The sequence below is a fragment of the Eretmochelys imbricata genome, chromosome 2 (genome assembly GCF_965152235.1).
Source record: "Eretmochelys imbricata isolate rEreImb1 chromosome 2, rEreImb1.hap1, whole genome shotgun sequence".
Lineage (NCBI taxonomy): Eukaryota > Metazoa > Chordata > Testudines > Cheloniidae > Eretmochelys > Eretmochelys imbricata.
In genome coordinates, this window is record NC_135573.1 from 18,329,042 (window position 1) to 18,345,269 (window position 16,228).

Here is a 16,228-nt window from a genome sequence, read left to right on the forward strand (position 1 = left end):
CTGAGCCCTCAAGGGTTAACACATTGTTGTTAATGTAGCCTCACACTCTACAAGGCAGCACAAATGGAGGGAGGGGAGACAGCACGGCAGACAGAGACTCCTACCTGTGTGTGTGCGAGACAGAGAGAGAGAGAGAGAGATGCATATTGTCCCTTTAAGTATGCTGACCCCACTCTAAGTACATTGCCTTTTTAAGTAGATCAGCAAGCTCCCTCTGTCCTGAGCCCTGTTGTGTGTCCCCCCTGCTCTATGGCTATGGTGTAAGCGGGATGCAGGGGGGAGGGGGACACCCTGACATATTAACCATTCTTCCTCCTCCCCCTCCTCCGCCGCCCTGTACAGCAAGCAGGAGACTCCCTCCAAGGCAGAGGGCAGGAGCAGCACATGGCAGTGGGAGGAGGGACAACTGAACTGCCCGGCAACTGATAGCCTGTTGGGAGGCTGCAGCACAGGGAATTTAGTGGAGCGGGAAGCTGATAGGGGGGTTGCTGGTTCACCCCAGTTCCAAGTCCCCACCAGCTGGCTCCAACGGGCTGCTCTTTCTGCAAGCAGTGGACAAAGCAGGCGGCTGCCAAACAATGTTATAAGGGAGCATTGCACAACTTTAAACGAGCATGTTCTCTAATAGATCAGCAACGTAACAACGAAACAACGTTGACCAGGACAACTTTAAGTGAGGAGTTACTGTAACTTATACTGTACTCCTAAATACTTACGTGCTTTGTTAAACTGAGTCCTTACTCATTAGATTGTCACAGCTTTTAAAATATACAATAGCTTTTTAGTCCTTTAATACCAAAATAACATAGCACTCAGCACACGAGTTAAATGACATTGACACAGAAGATACATGACCCTGGTTTGAACAACCAATTCTTCAATGATCTATGGGTATTTGAACTTTTACATGATTAAAGCTGGAGTTTGTTACTGAAACAGATGGCATGGCTGTTAGAGATTAAGGGCATTTTTCCCTTGCATTACTGCATTGTAGCATTTAACGTCAGGAAATTTACAGATAATTCAGAATATTACAGCATATGAACTGAAATTGGATTTTCTCTTGCAGATTTGTAAGGTTCTAAACTATTTTAAATTGCATCAAAATTCACAAATTAACTTACCATTTACCTTCCAAAGTACTTTAAGGTAGTAAAATTGAGGTCTTGGCTGTTCATAATTAAAGCTCCCATGACACTTTTAACACAAACCAGATACCTTGTAGCTCTTCTTTGAGTGATTGCACGTGTCAGTTCCAGTGTAGGTACGTGTGTGCTCCCTGCTTGGATGTTGGAGATTTTTTTCCTCAGTGGTACCCATTGGGGTAGCTCAAGTGCCACTGTGTGCTGATAAAAGAGGGAACCACCTCTGGCCCCCCTCAGTTCCTTCTTATCACCAGTCACAGTTGTCAGAGCAATTCCAGACTTGATTAATTCAGTACTTCCCTCGCTTTTTTTTCTATATACACCTCTACCCTGATATAACGTGACCCGATATAACACGGGTTCTCATACAATGTGGTAAAGCAGGCCCTTCCCCTCCCCCCCCCCCGGGTCTGGGAGGCAGGAGCTGTGGGGGGGCACTTTGGGTGATTAGCTGGGGACTGGGAGCAGCCCGCTCTGCTTCCCTCGCCCAGACCCAGCCGTGTCGCTCAGGGGAGGGGGCTTGAGGGAAGGGATCCGCCCCTCCCACCCCCCGTGCTCACTGGCAGCGGCGGAAGTGGAGCAGTCCAGCCCCAGCCCGCTCCACGGCACTCTGCTTCCCGCCACCAGTAAGTGTAGGGGGCGTCCTTTCCCCAACTTCCAGGCACTCACCGGCAGCAGGAAGCGAAGCGCCATGGCTGGGAGCTGGCAGAGTGGAGCTGGCTGGGGCCCCGTTGCTCCGCTTCCTGCCACTGCTGGTGAGTGCCTGTCGGGGGCGGGGGTGTGGATAGAGGTCAGGGCAGTCAGGAGACAGGGAGCAGGGGGGTTGGGTAGGCGGTGGGGTCCTGGGGTGATTAGGGATGGGGTCTCTGGAGGGGGCAGTCAGGGGACAAGGAGCAGGGGGGGCCAAAGCAAGTTCGCTATAACGTGGTTTCACATATAACGCGGTAAGATTTTTTGTCTCCCGCAGACGGCGTTATATCCGGGTAGAGGTGTAGTTGTAAATTTGTAGTTTGTTTTAGAGACAAGGGTGAGGTAAGATCTTTTATTGGACCAGTTTCTGTTGATGAGAGAGGTCCAGTAGAAGATATTACTTCACCCACCTTATCTTTCTAATATCCTGGGACCATCATAGGAGGTACCACACTGCATACAACAACAGTTATTTATGGTTAGTTTAGTCAAATTTTGACAGTTTTAGGGCTAAGTTTCCATTTTTGGTCTTTTATTTGACCATTTTTTCCTCTTTTGGTACTGGTACCAGAATGATGCCTCGCTTGCCAGGGTTTAAGTCCTGCAGATCCTGCGGAAAGCCTATGCTGGTCAACGACCTGCATTCAACCTGCCTGAAATGTTTTGTCAACAATGTGGGATTCTCCTAATGTCACATCTGTAAAGGTTTCAAGCCACGCTCAAAAAAAGATAGGGCAGCGAGGCTTAAATGCTTGCTTTTGGAAGCAACACTTCCATCCCCATAGGAGTAGTCACATGGGGAGAACAGCTGAAGTACATCAACTTCAGTATGGTACGCCCCACTAGAGATGTCTGCGGCTTTTCTGTCCTGTTCCCCTGTACTAAAGAAGAGACTCAGACCTTCCTCAGGTTCCGTCTTTCACTCTTCTGTGTTAGTCTGAAGCTTGACAGAGGTGGATGCTCCATAAAGCGTTTGGAAGAGAGGCCATCCCTACAACACTCCTTGCCTCCAAAAGGAGGACTGCTGCCTCCGGAGCCTGTGCCAGGTCCATTGAGGCCGTTCCCTAAGGACCGTTATGGAGCAGATGGTACTGATCCCAACCACCCCGGAGGTGTATGCAGCCACAAAAGACTTGCTTAGCCTCTTAGTACTGGTATCGCTGGCAGTAGTAGGCCTGCAGCTAGTACGGTGGCCTGCTTCTCAGACCTCGCACACCAAGATCCTGCAGACTTCTAGCCAACCCTCCACAAAAGCCTCTTGTCAAGAGGAAACCATCCCATGATTTCTCTGGTACCACCATAACCAATAAATATTATTTTACAATGATTCAGATGTTCCATTGTTCTAAAAGCTGGGAATGGGTAACCGGGGATGGATCATTTCATGATTACCTGTTCTGCTCACAAAAAGAAAGGGAGTACTTGTGGCACCTTAGAGACTAACCAATTTATTTGAGCATAAGCTTTCGTGAGCTACAGCTCACTTCAGCAGATGCATTCAGTGGAAAATACAGTGGGGAGATTTATATACATAGAGAACATGAAACAATGGGTGTTCCCATACACACTGTAACCAGAGTGATCACTTAAGGTGAGCTATTACCAGCAGGAGAGCGGGGGGGGAACCTTTTGTAGTGATAATCAAGGTGGGCCATTTCCAGCAGTTGACAAAAACGTCTGAGGAACAGTAGGGGGTGGAGGGGGAATAAACACGGGGAAATAGTTTTACTTTATGTAATGACCCATCCACTCCCAGTCTCTATTCAAGCCTAAGTTAATTGTACCCAGTTTGCAAATTAATTCCAATTCAGCAGTGTCTCGTTGGAGTCTGTTTCTGAAGTTTTTTTGCTGAAGTATTGCCACTTTTAGGTCTGTAATCGAGTGACCAAAGAGATTGAAGTGTTCTCCAACTGGTTTTTGAACGTTATAATTCTTGATGTCTGATTTGTATCCATTTATTCTTTTATGTAGAAACTGTCCAGTTTGACCAATGTACATGGCAGAGGGGCATTGCTGGCACATGATGGCATATATCACATTGGTAGATGTGCAGGTGAATGAGCCTCTGATAGTGTGGCTGATGTGATTAGGCCCTATGATGGTGTCCCCTGAATAGATATGTGGACATAGTTGGCAACGGGCTTTGTTGCAAGGATAGGTTCCTGGGTTAGTGGTTCTGTTGTGTGGTGTGTGGTTGCTGGTGAGTATTTGCTTCAGGTTGGGGGACTGTCTGTAAGCAAGGACTGGCCTGTCTCCCAAAATCTGTGAGAGTGATGGGTCGTCCTTCAGGATAGGTTGTAGATCCTTGATGATGCGTTGGAGAGGTTTTAGTTGGGGGCTGAAGGTGATGGCTAGTGGTGTTGTGTTATTTTCTTTGTTGGGCCTGTCCTGTAGTAGGTGACTCTTCTGGCTCTGTCAATCTGTTTCTTCACTTCAGCAGGTGGGTATTGTAGTTGTAAGAATGCTTGATAGAGCTCTTGTAGGTGTTTGTCTCTGTCTGAGGGGTTGGAGCAAATGCAGTTGTATCGTAGAGCTTGGCTGAAGACAATGGATCGTGTGGTGTGGTCTGGATGAAAGCTGGAGGCATGTAGGTAGGAATAGCGGTCAGTAGGTTTCCGGTATAGGGTGGTGTTTATGTGACCATCGCTTATTAGCACCATCGTGTCCAGGAAATGGATCTCTTGTGTGGACTAGTTCAGGCTGAGGTTGATGGTGGGATGGAAATTGTTGAAATCATGGTGGAATTCCTCAAGGGCTTCTTTTCCATGGGTCCAGATGATGAAGATGTCATCAATGTTCATTCCGTCTGGGGCACCTGGCATTGGCCACTGTCGGAAGACAGGATACTGGGCTAGATGGACCTTTGGTCTGACCCAGTATGGCTGTTCTTATGTATGTTGCAGTGATGTAAATCTTTGGTGTTGACATATACTAAAATCTTAACTGTGCACACCCAAGGGATACAAGCTTCACATCACCCGCTTCACCAAACTGCCCCCTCCTGATTCGACATACTGTTGCACCAAATATACTAAATTCTTATCACTTGGAAGTAGTTGCAGAAGAACAGGTTGAGGAAGCAGAATAAAGTTGAAGTGCATCATCTATGATATATAGTACTTGGAGTAATTTTAAGGTGTATGATTATGGATAGAGAGGAGGTTATATAAAAATTAAGACTTAACTTTTCACTTCCTTGCTTTTGTAGCTTTATTCAGGTATTTTATAACTACATCTAACTGCTTCACAATAAAGTTTTAAAATATTTTAATTACATTAATAAAATAATAGGTTTTTTAAATTGCTTTTACAAAATACAAGTTTTCAGCCAAAAACACTGCATGGTAACTCTTTAAGTAGCTATTCTTCCATAATTAGTTCCAGTGCTATGGAGGATGGGGACAGTTGTTATGAACATTCAAAAATTTATAAAGAGTAGGAGATGCTTAGGTAAAATCTTTAAACTTTTTAGTCACATGAAAATAATTTCTGCTCATTTGAGTAGTTTCATCAGAAATCAACGACATTCTTCACATGAGTAGAGATTACACACATAAATTAATAACTGCATTGTTTTAGTTTATAAATCCCTCTCCACCAAGGAGTTCAAATAACAGAACAAACAGCTAATATGCAATAAAACTTGAAAGCAGAAGAAAAATTTAAGAACTCTGAGTGACAATGTTATTAGTAAGGTGGGTGAGGTAATATATTTTATTGGACCAACTTCTGTTGGTGAGAGAGACTAGCATTTGAGCCACACAGTGCTCTTTGTCAGGTCTGGGAAAGGTACTCAGAGTGTCACAGCTAAATGCAAAGTCAAACAGATAGTTTAGCATACATAGTTAGTATTAGGGCTGTCAAGCCATTAAAAAAATTAATCACGATTAGTCGCACTGTTAAATGATAATAGAATACCATTTATTTGAATATTTTTGAGTGTTTTCTACATTTTCAAATATACTGATTTCAATTACAAAACAGAATACAAAGTGTACAGGGCTCACTTTACATTTAATTTTGATTACAAGTATTTACACTGTAAAAAAAACAGAAGAAATAGTATTTTTCAATTCACCTAATACAAGTACTGTAGTGCAATCTCTTTATCGTGAAAGTAGAACTTACAAATGTAGAATTACGTTAAAAAAAAAAACTGCATTCAAAAATAAAACAATGTAAAATGTTAGAGCCTGCAAGTCCACTCAGTCCAACTTCTTGTTCAGCCAATCGCTCAGACAACAAGTTCTCACTTTCTGGTGGCATTGTAAATAAGAAGAGGGTAACATTATCTCCTGCAAATGTAAACCAACTTGTTTGTCTTAAGCGATTGGCTGAACAAGAAGTAGGAAGGAATGGACTTGTAGGCTCTGAAGTTTTACATTGTTTTTGAGGCCAGTTGTGTAACAAAAAAAACTGCATTGTATGTTGCACTTTCATGACAAAGAGATTGCACTACAGTACTTGTATGAGGTGAACTGAAAAATACGATTTCTTTTATTTATCAATTTTACATTGCAAATATTTATAATAAAAATAATATACACTTTGATTTCAATTATAACACAGAATACAATATATATGAAAATGTAGAAAAACATCCAAAATATTTAATAAATTTCAATTGGTATTCTGATGTTTAACAGTGCGATTAAAACTGCGATTAATCGCAATTAATTTTTTTAATCATGATTCTTTTTTTTTAGTTAATCACATGAGTTAACTGTGATTAATCGACAGCCCTAGTTAGTACATATTCTAAAGGACCATTCAAGGTGAAATGGACTGTTATCACTCCTGTAGTCACAGGACAAAATGGGAGGTTAGTGAGTTACAGATTGTTTTAATAAGCCATAAATCCAGTGTCTTTATTAAGACCATGATTTTTAGTGTCTAGCAAAGTTATGAATTTAAGCTCCCAGACTCATCTTTTGAAAGTGTTGCGCAGGTTTCCTTTGAGGATGAGGCCTGATAGGTCAGATATAGAGTGATTGCTTTGTGAAAAGTGTTCACCCATAGGTGATATGGTGTTTTTGTCTTTTATCATTCTCCTGTGTGAGTTCATTTGAGAGCATAGTGATTGTCTGGTTTCAAATTCATAACTTTTCTAGACACTAAAAATCATGTTCTTAATAAAAACGTTGGATTTATAGCTTACTACAAGAGTCTGTAACCCGCTACCCCCCGTCATGCTGTCTGAAATGGCTCACGACAGTGAGTGTCAACCTCGGGGCAGACAGTCAGAAAGCAGTGCTGACACCCCAAACTGGTGGTATGTTCTAGAATTAGATTTCACCAACTCAATAACAAATGTGAACTCCTATAACAGTCTTACCATGGAGTCACAGACAGTCCCTCGGGTGCACTATCTTGCCACCCAAGCAAGCTGTACTTAGTGATAAATGGTCACTTGCACCATAGATCATAAAATATTCAGGTTGCTCCCAGTCCCAGGAGACCAGTCACTTACCACAGGTCAATTTGTACCTTAGACCTTAGTAAACTCCTAACTAAGGATTTATTAGCTAGAAAAAAGAAATGACAAGTTATTTACAGGTTAAAGCAGGCAACATGTAATACAAATGAGTTGCAGTCTGTGGTTCCAAAAGGTGACAGAGATATAGTAATCTGTCAGCATCGAATGTCTTCTAGGGCTAACCCAGGTTGATCTTGGAGATATCTGCTTTTTGTTTCCTAGCTTCAGCCCTCTGAGAGTCCAAACAGCAAAGAGTTGAAGAATTTTCATGTCTGCTATCTTTACTTTCTGCTTTCAGAATTCATGTTGATGAGATGAGCTTCCTTGCACGTAGCACTTTTATTGATGTAAGGAGGCCGTTAGCCAAATCTTTGTATTGTGATGCTTCACAATTGCCTAGTTTTGATAGTCCTCCTTGATGGACAGGGGAAACACTCCTCCTGTCTGAGTTCACAAGTTTAGAGCAGGCATTTTTACAGTTATAAAGCAAAACTTATGTGTTGCCTTATAGCATGGGATACAGACATTACAAGTAAGATTAATGCATGCTGGAACTTACAACCATTTTATAGACTAAACACTAAATACATCCTTACAAGTCTAACACCTATGTTGAACAATACTAACATACAGGTAAGTTGGTCTGGTTTCCAGCTATGAATGTGTCAATGCTCAGCTGATGCCTACAGCCTTGGCAAGAGCTGGTCTACCAGCAGCACACTCCTTTTTATCCTGACTACAGAGGTGTTAAAGAGCCACTTCACCTTGAACTGTCCCTTAGAATATGTGCTATCTGTTCAACCTTGTATTTAAGTGTGAAACTGACCTGAGGAAGAGCTCTATGTATCTAGAAAGCGTATCTCTTTCACCAACAGAAGTTGGTCCAATAAAAGATACTACCTCGTCCACCTTGTCTCTCTAATATCCATGTACCGACATGGGTACAACAACACTGCATACAACAATGTTATTAGTATCCTTCCATGTTCCAATTCAATATTAAAAGATATTTTAATTACAAACCACTAAAAGATAAACATGTACAGTATTTTAGCATGCTCTAATGTTACTTGGCAAGCAAAGGCTAATAAGTGTCTAAACAAAGAACTGTGGTGTTTCTTCCTACTAATTAGTGCCATTTGCAAGAATGACTGCTGATTGTCTTTTTAAATGTGGAAGCTGCAGAATATATGTTCAGGAGCACATTATTTTCCAAAATTAATTCTCTTTTTGAATTCTTTGCTTTTTCTTTCCTATGTTGCTTTTGCCTTTCCTGATCGAAGGCTAGGAGAGTAAGTCAATGTTTTAATAAGCCCTTTGTTTTTCTAGTGAATTTGTTGACATTTTTATCACCCTACTTGTTTCTTTCATTAGTTTTTTTAAAATTTATTTGGGAAGATTCCATTTATTAAAAAATATGTACACTATGTGTATTTTTAAACTTAATTAAAATTGAGGATGATTACTGGTGTTGTTTCCTATATAATTGTGTGTGTAAAACTTACTTGCTTTCCTTTAACAATTTATGATGAGCCTTTTTAATTCCTTCGTTATCTTGGGACACACACCTGCATTCTTTATATACTAAAATTCAGAGTTTTGAATATTACATTACCTGGTCATGTATTTATTGTAGCGTCCATAACTAGTTATTAAACTTCTTAGTTGGGATTCCTTGTTTGAAAAATCTGTTATTACATAAAGTGGGAGGAGGTGGGGAAGGAGAGGTAAACTACAATCAATGTGAGATCTTGTTACATAATGACATCAAAGTTTTTGTAATGGCTTTTTCCCCTTCTATAGGATTCCCAGAGCAGGCAAGGAGGATATAGTATGCATCAGCTTCAGGGAAATAAGGAGTATGGAAGCGAGAAGAAGGGTTATCTCTTAAAGAAGAGTGATGGGTATGTAGTTGGAGTATATAATATACTAATATGAATTGTTTTATATAACTGATCACCATCAATATACAGTGTATGCGCTGAATTTTTTGAGTTTGTACATTTTAAAAACATACATGATTAAAAGAATTCTTTTAATTTACTGATTAGAATGCTTGCATATCTCATTTGTGAAGTGCTTATTTTCTCTTTAGACATTGTTAAAACTTAGAATTTATGAAAACTATTTAGAAATAAAAAGTCAATGTTGTTTGGTATATCAATTCATGTGATGTGTAACATAGAGACATCTGAATCACACTTCATGGAGATATGTAAACCTGTGATTAACTTCTGTGTTAAATTTTTATTACTTGTCCCATTGGATGTGCAGAAGATGTTGTTTACTTACCCCATTTGATATCATTTAGTGCTCTTGAAAATCCTACATTTCTACATTTGAACATAAACTACTAGATTCAGATACTTCTCAATTCATATTATACACAATTTTAACCCTTTTTGAGACATACTTCTCTGGGCCGTTTGAGTAAAGTTTTCAAAAGCACCTTAGAAACTTAAGAGCCTAAGTCTGTGTTTCAAAAATGACTTCGGTCCTTAGGACCTAGCTCTCTCTGAGAGCTGCTCAATTTTAAAATGGGACTTGTGCTCTTAAGTCAGTGAGGCACTTCAGAAAACGCTACCCTTTATAAATAAAAATACAATGGTTAAAAGTTGAACATTTTGGTGTCTAAATGTTTGATTTGAAATTCTTGATTTTCAGGCTCATAGCGTTAACTATAAAATAGAATACGATTTATGCATCTGTAGAAAACTGAGAGAATTATAGTAGTTTACAGGCCGATCCTGCAAGCCTATACTCACTCAAGGTGTTCCATGGGCTTCAGTTAGCCAGCTAATGAAAGGCATATTTAAATGAGCAAGTGTTTGCTAGGTTCAGAGATTAAATTTGTAATATTTATATTTTATTTACCAAAAAGTTATTACTTCAAGCAATTTGAATGTAGCATTAAGGATGAAAAAATAAAACACTCAAAGATCAGGAAATACATATCTAACTTTAAAAATGTAACCTTAACTCTTTTTCCTTATGCCAAGACCTTAAAGAGGTTCTCTCTTTGAATTGTTAAGTTATTAAAAATGTTTATTACATTATAAACTGGAATTTCTTGCAGAATCTTACATACAGGTTTCATGCATATCTTATTTTCTAAGTATCATTAATATCTACAAATAAAGCAATTTAAAAAAAGGTTTAGTAGTTTCAGAATCCTTAACTATTCTGATGTCACCAGTCATTTCACATGGGATATTAAACCAGCTTCAAGAAGATAACTGCACTTTTCTACAGACATGAATAATATTTTAACCAAACCTTTGTGACTTAGAAAAAAATCCAAACTTTAACATTTGAAATCTGAAAAATAGTCAGACCTGCAGTGTGAAGGTTGTTTAACAACTTGAGTCATTTTTAGTGCTAGGGCATCAGAAAAGTAAATCTTCTAGCACTAAGATTTTAAGATTTTTTTATTATGAAAGAACAGTCTGACTTCATTTTGTTACCTACATTCCATCTGGGTGGTTCTTTCGTTAGCTTCACTTATTTTGTTTCTTTGGTGACAAAAAATGCACAGCCACTGTGTGAGAGCTCTGTCAACCAATAATTCTTTTTCTTTTTAATGCTCCAAAATTTTCAGACATTGCTGTCTTCTTCAACATACATACATTATATAAAACAGATTACAGTAGTCACCCCTTTAACAACTTTTGTATTAGCTGCAAAGATAGGGTGAGGAATGGGAAGACAGGCCAGAATTACATATTAGTGTAATGACAGGTTTCAGAGTAGCAGCTGGTTAGTCTGTATTCGCAAAAAAAAGGAGTACTTGTGGCACTGAATGCTTCTGATGAAGTGAGCTGTAGCTCACGAAACCTTATGCTCAAATAAATTTGTTAGTCTCTAAGGTGCCACAAGTACTCCTTTTCATATTAGTGTAATCTATTCATTGAAAAAATGGAACATTGTGTGGTCATGCGAAATGTTAAATGTGAAATCATAATCCAGATTCTTTATTGCCAGTGTTTTCTGTCTGTAGATGCCAGACTTCTTCCCAAAGATAACATACATTGGTGCCCTAGATATTAGAGAAGTGAAGTCATTAAAAGACCAGTCCAGTCTGTAGTTCATTTACTCCCTATTAATCTAGTAGCACATCAGGAACAGGAGTTACATCAATCAAGTGAGGGCAATGTAGATAAAAGCAGGTAGGAAAGTCTGCAATACTGTCCCAATGCTCTTGAATGAGGTATTAGTGCTGATGAAAGTTCAGGGACCACTTGGTTTTCCTCTTCTATATAGTGATTTAAGGTATGAATAAAAATAAAAGCCTCAGTAGTGAAAAAAGTAGAAGCTGAACAGCATCTTTTCTTCAGGGGAACATAGAGTGAAGATAGCCAACTAACACAGCTTTTATACAGAAATGTGTTGATGGGAGAGGATCCAATTTTCTGCTTTGAACCTTCCTGGAACAAATTTAAATAATTGTTTTCTGTCTCTGAAAAATATTAAATACACAGCATCAAAACTGCATAGCCTTAAGATAATTGGTACTAGAGTGGAGGTTTTTCCTGCTCCCCATCCCATATAAGAGATGAGGAAGAGTTGGAGAATAGGATTCATATAAGCATAATCTATTGAACTGGGAATTTAACTCAGAGAAATCCTAAAAACATTGATTAGAATCCTACTGTAGTTCTATTTTAATCAGTTTCAAGTACTTTATAGGCTTAGAAGCATGGGGACTACATGAATGATCAGACAGAGTGATAAGCCTTTTAATGTACAAATGCCTTTTTCAAAGAGAATTTAATTTATGACCTTTCAATCAGAGATAAATCAGGGACATGAATTGTTAACTTTGTGGTGGATACAGTTATACATTTTTTTTGTTTGTTTTAAAACGTGGAGACATAAATGAAAAATTTAAGTTAAGCCAAATCAGGTTTGGATTATGTCACTTTTTTATTATTTTACATGAAGAATTCTCCTCACCTGATTAGAAAAGTGAAATTAGGTGTTCGTTTTATTTAAAAGCTTCCATCTATTAAACTAATGCAGTTAATGTAATAAAACATAAAGAGAAGTGATAACATTTTCAAAAGTAAATTAGGTACTTAGGCACCTAAGTTTAATTGAAAATCAGTGGGACTTGAGCTCCTAAGGGCTGAAGACTCTTTTGAAAATGGGAATTAAGCACTTTTGAAAATTTTACCTAAATCAGTTGGTTTGATGGAGAGTGTGTAGGCTTGCTAATCTATTTTAAATGTAAACAGAATGATAAACGTGTTTATTATCTTTAACTTCTGTTTGTCCTCCAAGTTTGTTGTACAGACAAACTAAAAGGAGCAGTAATTGTTTGGTTCTTGATATATTGTCCTGTTATTTTTTAGGCTAAGGAAAGTGTGGCAGAGAAGAAAGTGCACTGTCAAAAATGGAATTCTTACCATATCACATGCAACAGTAAGTTGACTTTTTTATACTCCATTATTGCCATAGTGAATTCAATAAACTCAATCCCTGTGAATCTATTGACTGAATAAATATAGATCTGTTATGTGACTATTTAAAGTATGGTGAATAAATACCTCTTCTACCTAGATAATTTAATACCTGTTCACTTATTTGTGAAAAATTGAAAACCATTCAGTTAAGCAAAATAAATGAAAACATAAAAGATTGATTGAATGGTAACATATAATTAATCTATATTGTGTATAATAAAAAATCTAGCATGAAGTAGGTTTTTTGTTATATTTGTTCTTTTGTACACACTGACTTCCAAAGTAAATGCTGAACTGTTTTAGGCTGCTGGAACCTGTTAAGATTTTACCATGATTTACATTAAACAGCTTGTTGTTAGAGCTAATTCAATAATAAAAATGTATTTGTGAATAATGTATTTGGCAAGTGACAAAATTTTTTGGAGAAATTATTCGCAATGAATAAGTCATCTAGTTTTACTTTGTTAGAAATGTTGCTAACTTCCAGGTTTGAGGCATCTAGCTGTTGCTGGGACTCAATGGGAACAACTGAAATCAACAGACAATATTAAAGAGCACATCTTATTCTTTGCACATTAATAGTAGTAAAATTTGCCCCACAAACTGCAATTTTTTACTTCTTTTATAAATAAAATTAGACCATATAAATAGTATCACATTGTTTTGCCTATCTAGCCATAGAATAGAGCTGTTGCCAAGTGTTCCGGGCTTATGTTACATATGAGTGGGGTGCAACAGTCTGATTAATGTATTGATTTAGTAAACACTTTCACCTGTTCTGGAGATTTAGGAAAGATTCCCGTTGCTTTCAATGGACTTTAGGATGTGGCCCTTAAATATCTTGTGCCGAATAATGTTAGTCCATTGGCAGTTACAACAGATTAACTAAGAAAATGTTTTCCTTGGCAAGTGAATTGGCGTTTAATACATTTATACTGAGGTGCTAATACTAATTTAAAAATATTTTAATAGAACATTCGTACCCAGTTTTAACAGCTGGAATCACATCCTCAATTGCTTTCGTGAATTACATGTTCATCTTACCTATGATTATTGTAATTAAGTGTCAGCCAGATCAATTATGTTCTTGGCTGAACTATTTTTTCCTTCTCCCATAGGCTGCTACATAAAAATATTTTCTTCACTTTTTGTGTTCAGGTAGCAAGTGGGGATGCTGCTCAGACTTCTGTGCAACATTACTCAAACTCCATAAAGGAGGCAAAGTTTGTCTTTGGATCTCACTCTGGATATACAAATGAGTCTATAATTTGATCTATAAGCTTGAACTTCTTCCATCCACTTCGGGCAATGATCTCATCACATAGCTTAAATTAGGCAGGTTGAGGCCTGATTGGTATTTGCATGGGTGCTCAGCTAGAATGGTGGTATGATGTGAGAACTTCAATAGAACAAAAGACGGTGATGATGCAAGATGCCTTATAGTGATGGATCCAGAGAGTTCAAACTGTTTAGCTTAACAAAGAGAATATTAAGGGGTGACTTAATTACAGTCTATAAGTATTTACATGGGAAACAAATATTGAATAATGGGTTCTTCAATCTATCAGAGACAGGTACTACACAATCCTGTGGCTAGAAGTTGAAGTTAGACAAATTCAGACTAAAAAAAAAGGCATAATTTTTAAATATTAATTAACAATTAGAACAGTTTACCAATGGTTGAGGTGGATTCTCCATCACTGATAATTTTTAAATCGAAATTGGATGTTTTTCTAACAAATATGCTCTAGGAATTATTTTTGAGAAGTTCTATGTTCTGTGTTATACAGGAGGTCAGACTAGATGATCACAATAGTTCCTACTGGCCTTTGAATCTGTGAATTTGGTGTTGCTGAAACAGATGGTGACACCTTTCCCTGTAAGCCAGTGTTAAGTTTATAATGCATTGTGCTGGTGGAGGTGCCATCTATCAGATGAGGTGTAAAACCTGGTCTTTACCACTTCAGGTAACTACAGATTCCAGATATTTCACAAGTATTGGAAGGGGTGTTATTGTGACTTTTAATCATTTCCAGTTGGCTAATTTCATTCTTCCTACGCAAAAACACCTTAAAGATATCTTTTTGCTTTACTGAAGTGGAGAGTTGTTGTATGCTGTGAAATGACTGGTATCTTCTACCTCAGTGATGGTAGCATTTGACCAGTGGATGAAGTGAGATGTGTGAGTTTTAATTCATAAAATCAATTTGTAAATGTTGTAAAGGGCTTTGTAAGACAGATTCAATTAGTTATTATTTATTATTATAATATACCACCATTCTTGAGATTAATATCATCTTGGCAAATGACATATAATACAGGATTGGTGTTCCAATGTTGGTATAGGTTCATACGCTGGTATTACTTGTACTGGCATTGCTGAAAACTTGTCAAAACTCACATTGCTACTGGCACAGTGTATCTTCACCAGTACCCCTGCTAACTCAGCAAGTGACAGAGACTCCTTTACGCTTATCTAAATTACAGTAGTTCCATCATAGCTCCTGAAAGGGAAATCTCTACAGGAGCCTCAGTGCCTTCTCCTGATTTTGCAAGTTTTTATTTGATAATTAAGCAACAGGATAAAAATTGATTGCGAACACTAACTTAAGAGAAATATGTTATGATTATCTTTCGGGACGAAAAGCACAAAAGAATGCCTGATTCATATTCAGGTAAGAATATCAGTCTGTTCATTTACCCTCCTGTGTTTGCTTAGTTATAGGGTCTGTTTTATTTAGATGAATAAATAACAGGATGACAAATGATTTCTCAGAATTCCTCACAATGAACAATTACAATTATCTGTCACAAAGGACGTTATTTGCAAGGAGTTTTTCTTCAGTGAACAAGTTCTCAAATCCTTCCAAAAAATTGTTAGTTACTCTTGGTGAAATAGGTATAAAGACCAAAAACTGATTACAATAATTTGGATTGCAGCTTGGGTATGAATTAAGCCTACGTTTACTGCTCAGTATTTGATTTCAAACTGCCCCCCCATATCTGATCCAGAGTAGTTTTTTCAGGAGTTGTTTGACTTAAGGCTTACAGTTGACCTAAGGACAAAGTTAGTTCCAGTACTATGTTAAATCTGATGTCTGATCACAACTCATATTGAGTAGTCCACAGCAAATTCCCTCATTGCTGTTCTAGAGAAATTTAAATTCTCTAGCTTCCATATTTTGGAAGATTTCACTCTTACAAAATCTGTAAACTTTCTCTCAAGGTGTGTGAAAATGTTAGAACAAACTAAGTTCCGATTCATAAGTGATAACTGTAATCCACGTAAAACATGAAAAGCCTTCCCAGACTAAGCATTAAGAAACCTTCTTCAGGTTTATCTACTTTTATTGGTTAAGATTAGGCTGTTACTCAGATTCTAACTAGCTAACTTACCAGGAGACTCAGTTTGCTAAAGTGATAAATGCCTGCCATGCTGAACTTCAATTGTAATA

The 16,228-nt window shown here is 38.0% G+C and overlaps 1 protein-coding gene across 3 annotated transcripts in view; it reads left to right on the forward strand.

Annotated features, from left to right (window-relative positions):
- The window catches only part of ASAP1 (ArfGAP with SH3 domain, ankyrin repeat and PH domain 1), a 333,180-nt gene that overhangs the window by 199,842 nt on the left and 117,110 nt on the right, over nt 1–16,228 (forward strand). For all 3 annotated transcript variants that reach the window (XM_077809790.1, XM_077809791.1, XM_077809792.1), the window contains 2 exons: nt 9,115–9,215; nt 12,663–12,732. In XM_077809790.1, the coding sequence (XP_077665916.1) occupies nt 9,115–9,215; nt 12,663–12,732 (171 nt within the window). The remainder of the gene's footprint in view (nt 1–9,114; nt 9,216–12,662; nt 12,733–16,228) is intronic.